Source organism: Protobothrops mucrosquamatus, unplaced genomic scaffold (genome assembly GCF_001527695.2).
Source record: "Protobothrops mucrosquamatus isolate PMUCROS unplaced genomic scaffold, P.Mucros_1.0 scaffold2287, whole genome shotgun sequence".
Lineage (NCBI taxonomy): Eukaryota > Metazoa > Chordata > Lepidosauria > Squamata > Viperidae > Protobothrops > Protobothrops mucrosquamatus.
Window position 1 is genome coordinate 12,943 of NW_015388374.1, and position 11,387 is coordinate 24,329.

The 11,387-nt window shown below is 46.4% G+C and overlaps 1 protein-coding gene across 1 annotated transcript in view; it reads right to left on the minus strand.

The window, feature by feature from the left end:
* Nucleotides 1-884: 884 nt before the first annotated feature.
* Nucleotides 885-11,387, minus strand: part of DIPK1B (divergent protein kinase domain 1B) — a 35,656-nt gene continuing 25,153 nt past the window's right edge. The window contains exons 2-5 of the mRNA XM_015824595.1: nt 9,615-9,749; nt 5,864-5,971; nt 3,334-3,510; nt 885-1,697 (exon numbers count right to left, since the gene is read on the minus strand). Coding sequence (XP_015680081.1) covers nt 885-1,697; nt 3,334-3,510; nt 5,864-5,971; nt 9,615-9,749 — 1,233 coding nt within the window. The remainder of the gene's footprint in view (nt 1,698-3,333; nt 3,511-5,863; nt 5,972-9,614; nt 9,750-11,387) is intronic.

An 11,387-nucleotide genomic window follows, 5' to 3' on the forward strand; every position in this document is an offset into this window, starting at 1 on the left:
GAGTGTTTTGTTTAATGTTGCCAAAAGGTTATAAAATGACTCATTTAACAAGGATTACCTCTATAGCTGGCTCAGCTCTGCTTCCTTCCAGGAAAGAGCCAGCACAGTCATCTTTTCTAAATAGACATGAAGGCACAAGAGGGGGTTGAGACTGAAAAGCATGGGTCCGCGGTGAGCCTGGAGGCAAAGCCGGCCTTTTTCGGTGTTGAGTGCAGAATTCCTCCCGTGCCTTTCAGCAAGTGGTCTTTGCCATATACCACAACATCGAGTTATTCTATTTAGGGCCTGGTGAATGTGTGGACTGCTGCTGAGCTGGAAGTGAGCCCGTCTCCTGAAGCTAAGGAATCTAATTTTTCAGCTCATGGCGAGGAATGACGCTCGGTCAGAGAATTGCCTACATTTGGCTTCATCACACAGTACGCCTTCACCTGATTGTTGGATTAACCTGATTGTTGGGTTGACACAATGCATTGCATTTCGGTTAACTAAAGGAACTGAAATCCATGTACTATAAAACTATAGCTGTTGGAAGCCAGCCTGAGAGTTGACAGCATGGATCCCACAAAACATATCCAACCTTTGTTTTGAATTAGCTCCCCCAGCGAGGCATCAGCCATCATGTCCTTGAAGCAGAAGTCATGAGAGGGAGAGAGAGACCATTTATTTACATCAGATAGACAATTGTCCTCTCCTCACCCCAGCTAGGCTCACCTGGAGATCCCCGTCAGTTCCACAAAAACTGCTTTTCTTTCTCATCCCTCCCCATCCCAAAATGTTCTGTCTGTGGAGGCTGCGTGGCTCCCCCGTGGCGCACTCACTCGGAGACCAAGATGGGAAGAGGGGGGCACCCTCCCTGGCCTTGTCCTTGGGCTTCCCAGGGTCCTCTAAGAATATTTGGTGTTTGAGATTTTCTTCCACAAGAGGGTCTTGAGGCTGTTGAGCACCAGCGAGTGGTGCACCTCCATTTGGCTGGCCAGGCCGCTGAGCGTGGTGCACGTTTTCAGCTGCTTCTGCAGCTCCTCCTTCAAGTCACTCGGGGCCCCGTGCAGCAGGTACTCCAGCAGGAGCCCACAAACCTTGGCGAGGTTGGGCTGCACCACATCGCTCTTGCACTGCTTCATGAGCTTATCGCACGGCGCCACGCAGTCCTTCCCGTACGTGCAGTCCGCGTTTTGCTCACAGTGACGGCCCTTGAGAAACCCCTGGATGGTCATCTCCGTGGCCACCGTCCTGAGATCCACCATTTTGAAGTCATATCTGTTATTGTAGCCCATGTGGGTGAAGCCGGCCTCGCAGATGTAGAAGTTGCCGTAGGTCCCGTGGAAGATCTCCTCCACAAATTCCAGAAGTCCAATGGCGATTTTGGCTCGCCGGGGCCAGGCGGGGGAGAACCACTGGTGGACGATCCTGAGGAGGGCAGAAGGCAGCAGCGGCTGCAGGAAGGGAGGAAGGTCCATGGTGTAGAGGGAGGTGTGGTGGATCTTCTCCGTGAGATACAGATCGCCACAGTGCCCCAGCAGCCTGGGGGTGTGCTCCTTCTCGTGCAGGGAGAAGGTCAGCAGGAAGTCGTTCAGCTGCAGAAGCGCCCAGATTGATTTCGCTTCGGCCAGAGAAAGCTTCCCGTCCCGACTGACGTCGGCCATGGCGATAATCTGGTTCACCAAGTTGATGAGGGAGGCTTGATCCCCAAGACCAGCCTGTGAAAACAACAATGCAAGACATCTTGTGAGGACCTCACATACAACATGGTAAAACAGGGAGGGACATTTGGAATAGAACAGAGCTGGAAGGGACCTTGGAGGTCTTCTAGTCCAACCCCCTGCTCAAGCAGGAGACCCTATACAATTTGAGACAAGTGGCTGTCCAGTCTCTTTTAAAAAGCCTCCAGTGATGGAGCACCCACAACGTCTGGACAGAAGCTGTTCCACTGGTTAATTGTCCTCACTGTTAGGAAGTTTCTCCTTAATTCCAGGTTGCTTCTCTCCTTGATTAGTTTCCATCCATTGTTTCTTGTCTTGCCTTCTGGTGCTCTGGAAAATAAGTTGACCCCCCCCCTCTTCTTTGTGGCAGCCCCTCAAATGCTGGGATACTGCTATCATGTCACTCTCTAGACCTTCTTTTCTCTAGATTAGCCAAACCCAAAATGGGACAACTGTTTGAGGCTTGGGGAGACTTTGAATGTTGAGAGGTAAATGGGTATTTACCAAATGATGGCATGTTTTCAGCTTGAAAGCTCACGGGGCCAGGTTACTTGGGGACCTGGGATAAGTCCCAGATGGTTTCTGCCTGTCTTACTAGATGCCAGGTGGGCACCCTTTGGGTCCAAACCATTTGATCTTTGTTTAAGATGGCGGCGCCTTGCTTGGCTGCGGCTGCTTCAGCTCTCAAAAGTGTGGGGGTTAGGGAGGGAAATGAACGATCCGGACTGAAACACTTTTCAGAAATAGGGACAGCTAAGCTGAGTTGGGCTGCTAAACTTTCATATGAATGTCAGTCCATATTGGAGACGAAGAAATTCAGCGTGAAAGGAAGGGTGGAGAAAACTGTTTGGGAGAGCCTGCATGGCCTCGGATTACTAAGGAGGAGAAAATCAAGGACGGAGATGCCGGCGGTCGACACGGAGGGTGAGAGATCAGTTGCAATGTCTGGAGGAGTGTGGAGGAAGAAAGGACATTGCTGGAGGGGGAAACAGCATCGTACTCAGTGTTTTGAGCAGCGAAGGCAGCGTTTCGGGCCGCAGGGGCAGGGTGGAGGAGCAGCCATTGCAGCTGGGAAGTTTCCCTCCGTTGTTGATTATCTTTGGAAGAAGAGGAGGAGGTGTGACCAAAAGAGGAAGCGTAGCAAACATGGAGGCCTAACATCTAGGCTAAAAGCTAGACCTTACAGAGTGTCTCTTCCATCTATTTGATCCCCACTCTTCTTATTTTAGTTGAAGTCAATGGCATATAAAATAGGGATTTATTTAAGAAACGTATATAGCTGCCCGTCTTTTCCTACCTATAAGTGGCTCATGACAACAACAAGAAACACAACACACAACAAGATACACACAATCCAAAAATTCAACATCCCCCAAAAGCTCCTGGTACCCTACAACAACACTCCCTGGTGCATAAATACGCACAGTGCCTGCGCTTCAGCCTCAACGGATCCCACCCAATTCTTGGGAAGAACTGAAGCCAGCTTTTTAAGGTCTTCCTTAAAGCCCCTTCACTGGGGCTCATTTTTGGGGTAGGACTTATATTACGAGCATCCTGAAAAACCAGGCTAGGACTTATTTTCCGGTTAGGTCTTCTTTTCGGGGAAATACAGTAGGAATGGAGAGGCACTCACTTTCAAGAAATTCAGAAGCATCTCCCGGAATTCGTCCATAGATGTCCCCCTTGTTGGCTTGTTGAAGAGAACCACGTCTCTCCTGGGGTCTGCATCTGGGTTGCTGTCGGCCTTCAGCGCTTCTTCCAGGCCACATTTGATAATCACCTCTTTCTCCTTCCAGAGGCCGCTGTAGACCTGCAAGGTACAACAAAAAAAAGTGCCTGGATTGCATTAGCTGCCTCAACCTCAGTAGCCGGAGACTTACAACGTACATAACCCCGACTTATTCTTGTGATTGAGCCCAGAAACTTTGGTAAATCGTGACATTTGCAAAGTGGATCGTCCTGTGACCGTGCCCAATTTTATGACTTTTTTGTGGCGGTCGTTAAACGAATGCGGCGGTTGCAAAGAAAATGCAGCACTGGTTAAACGGATGTGGTGACTGTTGACTTGAACCCATTGTACACTACGGGGCACTGTGTTTGTAAATGCTGGCTTTTAGAAAATAACTGCGAATCACAGTCATGTGACCGTTCCCTTGTAAACATATTTGGATAACCCCAATCATATGACTTCAGGGTGTCAGAATCCATTTTTATTTCATTTCTATCTATCCCCTCTGATCTAAAAACAAATCTCACCTTTCCCTGGGTTCTGCCATACTCCCAAGGGGGAGGGGGTTATTGCTTTCACTTCCTCTTCGCTACAATGTAACCTTTTGCTTTGTTTACTGCTTGTGTCCACTGGTCGCTACAATGTAACATATTGTTTCCTGCACTGTATCTCCCTCTGAACTTTCTTCTCCCTAACCTGTCAGCTAGGAAAAGGGGGGGCGGGAGAAAGAAATCCAACCTCTGGAGCCTGGCTTATCTCTCCATTTCTCAAAAGGAGGTGCGAAGAGCCGCTTGAACATCACACTGCAACCAGAGCCAAATCGATGTTATTTCCCCTTTTCCCACGATGGACTTAACACCTGGGGATTGGCCGGTTTTGAACCGCCCGGATGAACTGTGGGGTGGGTTTTGCTTGGGGACACTTTAAAGTATTGATCTGTAAGGAATCCCTCAGATCCTGTCTATTATGCCTGCTATCAACTACTCTTAATAAAAGTTCCTGTTGGAGGAAATTATTTCCAAGAGTTCTGCTTTCTTAAGATGTGGGGTTGAAGTGGGTCCTTACACAGCGAGAGGAATGTCAGAACTTTGAATCTGTGTTTACGAATCCCTTTTTCAGTGTCTGATTGTAAGTCAAGGACTCCCTGTACTGGTTTCCTCCCACTTGGAGACCTGTCAGATCCGAGTTGCTTCTGACTCTCCTAAATCTCATCCTGTCCCACTTCATGTCTAATTTAAGCCAGGGATCAGCAACAGGTTACTCTTAGCATCTGGATGTCCCTACGATATCCCTAGGTAACAGCTGTAGACCCCGAATAGTAACTTTTTAATGAATAAAATGGCAGACTAACAGAGTTGGAAGGGAACAGAGTTGGAGGTCTTCTAGTCTAACCCCCTGCTCAGGCAAGACACCTTATGTCATTCTGGACAAATGGCTGTCCAATTTCTTTTTGAAAACTTCCATAACTTCTGAAGACAAGCTGTTCCACTGAGTAATTGTTCTCACGGTTAAGAAATGTCTCCTTTATTTCTAGACTGGTTCTCTCCTTGAATAGTTTCCATCCTTTGCTTCTTGTCTTGCCTTCAAGTGCTTTGGAGAATAGATTGACCCTGCCTTATTTGTGGCAGCCTCTCAAATATTGGAAGACTGCTATCATGTCATTGCAGTCTTTTTAAGGACAAGATTTCTGTCAGGACCCCTCCAATAGATTTGCCTACTGTTTACTGCTTATGTCTATGTATTCATTTTTGGGGTCTTCCATTCTGTTGGGAGGGGGATTGTTGGTTGGGGAATGTGTTTGCCTTGCTCTGCTTTGCCCTCCCTCCATGAGAAAGGAATGTGGCCTGAAAAACATCTGCCTTATCTCCAGACAACGGAGCCTGGGACCGTTGGGAAACAAAACCAAGAGAGAGCTTGAGATGGGCACTAGATCACTAGGTTCTCAAAACAACCTAGCCCCTATGGATTGGCTGGATTTCAAATGGACGGTTGGACACTGGTGGGAGGAGACCTGAATGAGCCATTTGATGGAACCTTTCGCGCATGAAATATTCAGACCTTGCTTTGCTCTTCTGCTATCGCTGACTCTCGATAAAAGTTCCTTTTGAAACAATGCCTGTTTCAAGAGTTCTGCTTTCTTGGGGGATCTAGTTGAGGCGGGTCCTTTCAATTTCAGATGTAAACTTGGAGAAGAGATTATGAAATCTTCCCTGACAGACCTGCCAAAACCCCAGAAAACTGGAGTTCTCTTACAGATCAAAAATATTATCTTGGAGTACAATTCCGTGTTGACCAGGCTACATATTTTTTCAGTTCTCTGAAGTTATTTTTCTGAAAAAGAGTTTTTCCACATCCTTCCAGAGATGGCCCAGCCCGTCCTAAACAAGAAGCTTGTCCTCAGCATAAAACATGCACACGGTTCCTCAGGACCTACCTGCTGGGTGGGAGAAGGTGACAAGCAGTGTTCAAAGACCAAGGTGTGGTCCTCACAAAGGTCTTTGCACATTGATCCCGAAATGATGCCTTTGTTGTATTGATCGCACTGAAAGAGAGAGGGGGAAACACTGAGCATCCCTTTTGCCGGGATGACGAGGAATCATGAGCACTTCCTGTCTTATAAACTTGGGTTACAAATATTTTATCTACTTATCAATACTGAGAAACTGCCTCAATCAATTAAAAAAAAAGGATGCTGGGTAAATTTATCAGTTGTTAAATACAGGAAGTCTTCAACTTACAACAGTTTAGTGACTCTTCATAGTTACAGTGGCACTGAAAAAAGTTGACTTATGACCGTTTTTCACACTTACGATGTTTCAGCATCCCCATGGTCACATGATCAAAATTCGGACTCTTGGCCATTAACTTATATTTATGATGGTGGCGGTGTCCTGGGGTGGTGGTCATGTGACCCCTTTTGCAACCTTTGGGCAAGCAAAGTCAATGGGGAAGCCAGATTCACTTAATAACTAGTGATTCACTTAACAACTGTGGCAAGAAAGGTCATAAAATGGGGCAAATTTGCTAGAGGGATCGCCAAAGGTCAAGCCACAAGAAGATAACTTGAACCATTCCTCTCTCTCCAGGCATTTTCGGGGTTAAACTGGCTAGAGATTAAGTGAATGGCTGCTTTCCATGCTGGCCCTGCATGGGATTTCACTCTTGTGATGGGCTGGGCATAATCCTGGTGAACATCATCATCGTCTTATAGCTCAGCCTCCTCATGGGGCCACAGAGGGTGGGAAGTCCCCTGGAGTAAAAGTGGAAGATTGCAAGCCCTCGAAGGTCTCTCCTTTCCACTCACAAGTGGACAAGGGACAGCCTTTCCTGATGCAGGGCAGGGCAGAGCAGGGCAGAAGAGAAGAGAGAAGAGAAGAGAAGAAAATGCAGAAGAAAAGAATAGAACAGAATAGAATATAGAAGAACAGAACAGAAAATAGAGACTAGAGACTAGAGAAGAGAATGCAGAAGAGAATGCAGAAGAGAATGGAACAGAATACAGAAGAGAAGAACAGAACAGAAAATAGAGAATAGAGAAGAGAATGTAGAAGAGAAGAGAATGCAGAAGAGAAGAATAGAACAGAACAGAATATAGAAGAGAAGAGAGAAGAGAATGCAGAAGAGAATGCAGAAGAGAAGAATAGAATGGAACAGAATACAGAAGAGAAGAACAGAACAGAAAATAGAGAATATAGAATATAGAAGAGAATGCAGAAGAGAAGAGAATGCAGAAGAGAAGAATAGAACAGAAGAGAATATAGAAGAGAAGAACAGAACAGAAAATAGAGAACAGAGAAGAGAATGATAGATTGGAACAGAATACAGAAGAGAAGAACAGAACAAAAAACAGAGAAGAGAGAAGAGAGAAGAAAAGAGAATGCAGAAGAGAAGAATAGAACAGAAGAGAATATAGAAGAACAGAACAGAAAATAGAGAACAGAGAATAGAGAAAAGAAGAGAATGCAGAAGAGAAGAATAGAATGGAACAGAATACAGAAAAGAAAATAGAGAATAGGAATAGAATAGAACAGAACAGAACAAAAGAGAATACAGAAGAGAAAAACAGAACAGAGAATAGAATAGAATAGAACAGAACAGAATAGAATACAGAAGAGAAGAACAGAACAGAGAACAGAGAATAGAACAGAACAGAATAGAATGGTACCTTGGAGGTCTTCTAGTCCAGCCCCCTGCTCAAGCAGGAGAACCTATAGTACCATTCCAGACAAGTGACACAGGGAGAGTCCTTTCTTTGCATTTCTCAAAGCCGCCGGCTCTGGTCACTTGTGTGTAGGAGATGCCGTTGTTTTATGGATTATTGTCTTGTTTTTGTTTTGGTTGCTGCCCAGGCTGATTAAGGAGGCGGGTGGCTTATAAATGTCAATAAATAAATAAATGTTTCCTCCTGTTGCAGCGTCAAGGCATTTCACACTCAGGAGAGGAGAATAAACCGTGTTTGCTGTTCCAAATCTTGGCATGCATTGCTGCTGTGGTGAACCTCTCTTCAAGTCAGGTGCAGCTTTATTTCACCAGGATTAAATCGGAGCACCGAGAGCTCTGCACGCATCATCTGGCAATGAGCACCACGAAGGGAGCGATGTCAGAAACAGGAACTTTTGCTTTTAATTGTCCATAAGTGCAAAGCAGTCCCTTTTGCTTGCCTTTTTAGATTTTACCAGGAAAGAACTTGAGTTGTCAGAAAAAGCCAGAAACGGGAACTTGATATTTAATAGCCACCAAAAACAGGAATAGCAGTCTGAGCTGAACCCGTCATGCAGCACAACCCAGATGCCTGCCAAGGGACATGTGCCATCAGCAGAACGATTGAAGTGTGGGGTTCTTGGTGGTCTCTGAGCTTAGTTGTTTTCTTGCAGACATTTCATGACCCAACTAGGTAACATCATCAGTGCTAGGAGGGAGGGGGTTTACTCTGTATTTATATACCATGGTTTGCCCCATCAGCGTTGGTGGGAATGTTTTTAGTGGTCCCTTGATTAGGCTGTTAATTACTGTTGGATTGTTTGTCTGAGTTGCTGGTTTCTTGATTGTTTACTGTTTGACTGTTGGTCTAGAACAGGGGTAGGCCACCTTGGCTCTTTTATGACTCGTGGACTTCAACTCCCAGAATTCTTGAGCCAGCCATGCTGAGGGGAAAGAGTGAGTTTTCAAGCTGAGCCGTGCTGGCTCAGGAATTCTGGGAGTTGAAGTCTATGAGTCATAAAGCGGCCTAGGCCTAGGCCAGAGATAGGCAACCTTGGCTCTTTTATGACTTGTGGACTTCAACTCCCAGAATTCCTGAGCCAGCCATGCTGAGGGGAAAGGGAGAGGTTTCCATGCTGAGCTGTGCTGGCTCAGGAATTCTGGGAGTTGAAGTCCTCTGGCCTAGGCCTAGGGCGCTTTATGACTTGTGGACTTCAACTCCCAGAATTCCTGAGCTAGCCTGGCTCAGCATGGAAACCTCTCCCTTTCCCCTCAGCGTGGCTGGCTCAGGAATTCTGGGAGTTGAAGTCCACAAGTCATGAAGGGGCCAAGGTTGCCTACCCCTGGTCTAGAAACACTAATAGTACAGGTAGTCCTCACATTATGACCACAATTGAGCTCAAAAGTTTGGTTGCTAAGTGAGGCAGTTGAAAAGTGAATTTTACGACCTTTCTTGCCACAGTGAATCACTGCAGTTGTTAGTGATAGGTTGTTAAGTGAATCTAGTTTCCCCCTTGACTTTGCTTGTCAGAAGGTCGTCAAAGAGAATCACGTGACACCCCCCCCCGGGGACACAGCGACGGTCGTAAATATGAACCGGTTGCCGAGTGTCTGAATTTTGATCACATGGCCGTGGGGATGCTGTAAAGGTCGTAAGTGTGAAAAAGTCATTTTTTTCCAGGGCTGTTGTAACTCCGGTCACTATACGAAGTGCTGTAAAACGAGGACTATCTATAGACCAACAATCAAATAGTAAACAACAGGCTAATGAAGGAACTGTCAAGAACCCTCCCAACCCAGAGCCCAGCCAGCCCCATGTTCCCACCGGAAGTCCCCCCCTTGGCGGCACAGCTTCCCTGCCTTGCCAAGCAGGCCCTGGGACCGCGAGGCCCTGTCCTCACAACTCAACGTGAAGGGGGTTGTGGTCCATCTGGAAGCTGCCCTGCCCTGGGGCTGAGCCCCCCACCCCAAGAGAAAACACTCACAATGATCGTCTGGCAGACGTGTCCCCTGCAGAGCTCAGAGTAGGACGAATAATGTATGTAGACCATCCAGCTGCCCACAAAAATGCCCAGCCAGGCAAAGAAGAGGTACTTCACTTTGATGCCGGGAAGGCGGCTCTGATAGGGGAGAAACAAAACAAAAGGAGAAAAGGGGAATCAGCACGTTCCAACGGCTACGAGGCGCCACTCCGGAAGTCTGCAATGGCGGAGGCGGTGGCACCTGGCCTGCCCGGGCTGGTCTCTGGCTGGCGGACCCCCTGGAAGACCAGTAAGAAGGCTACGTTTAACTGAGCACTTTCAGCTTTGAGTTGTGATGGAACGCCCTGGCTGGCTTCATTCACAGAATAGCATCGAATAAAGAGAGTTGGAAGGGACCTTGGAGGTCTTCTATAACAACAACAACAACAACAACAATAATAATAATAAAGTTGGAAGGGACCTTGGAGGTCATCTAGTCTAACCCCCTGCCCAGGCAGGAGCCCTACACCATTTCAGACAAACGGCTGTCCAGTCTCTTCTTAAAAACTTCCAGTGTTGGTGCATTCACCGCTTCTGGAGGCAGGTTGTTCCACTGGTTAACTGTTCTGACTGTCAGGAAGTTTCTCCTTAGTTCTAGGTTGCTTCTCTCCTTGATGAGTTTCCATCCGTTGCTTCTTGTCCTGCCTTCAGGCGCCTTGGAGAATAGCTTGACTCCCTCTTCTTTGGGGCAGCCCCTGAGATATTGGTACCCTGCTATCATGTCCCCCCTCATCCTTCTCTTCGTTAAACTAGACATACCCAATTCCAGCAACCGTTCCTTATATGTTTTAGCCTCCAGTCCCCTAATCGTCTTTGTTGCTCTTCTCTGCACTCTTTCTAGTCCAACCACACACACACACACACACACCCCACTCTGGACCAATGGCTGAGCAATCTCTACTGGGAAGCCTGACTTAAAGGGATCTTGTTTCCCACGAAATGAAATGAATCAGAAAGCGCCCCAGTTTTCCCCTATCTAGTGTGTGGTGCAAACTCAGTTCTTGTACCAAACCATTCAGAAATTGCAGTGGGTTTGATGCCCGCCTTTGAACTGATTGACTGCTTGATTAAACCATCTTAAATGTAATTTGCATACAAAACAGGAGGCCTCCCTAGGGGACAGATATTAACTGAAAAGCAGTTTATTTGTATTTATGTTTTGTTTTAAATATGTTGTGTGCCGCCCTGAGTCCCGTCGGGAGAAGGGCGGCATATAAATTAAATTAAATAAATAAATAAAAAAAAATAAAGTGTGTTCTCTTAACGGAGCAACGCATAAGCATGGCTCTCCTGGTGGGTTGGTTGCCTCCACAGATGTCCATTTGTGTCTCTACCACAACTCGCTGGTCCAGGGGCCGCCAGGATAACCCTCCACAGAGCAGAAACCACAACCTGCCACAATGAAGATTTTTACCATCATGCCAACAATTGCAGAGTTCATTTGTTTGGGTCACGTAAAGACAGTAACTGTTGTTTATCCTAACCAGCCAGAAGTTTACCCCAAATTCAAAAAAAAACCTTTATTACGGTCATAGACCAGCAATAGACATCACTTTTTACAATATATTAAAAAAATAAAAAATAAAAATGGTACTAACATTAATAGTAAATAATAACGTCCCTGTTAAGAAAATACATGTTCCCAAAACGTTAGGGTCGCTCCCTAGTTTACGTGAGTGGATAGCCGATTAGTGTGTGAGTAAGTATAATGTTCCAAACATTGTTAGAGATATCTCC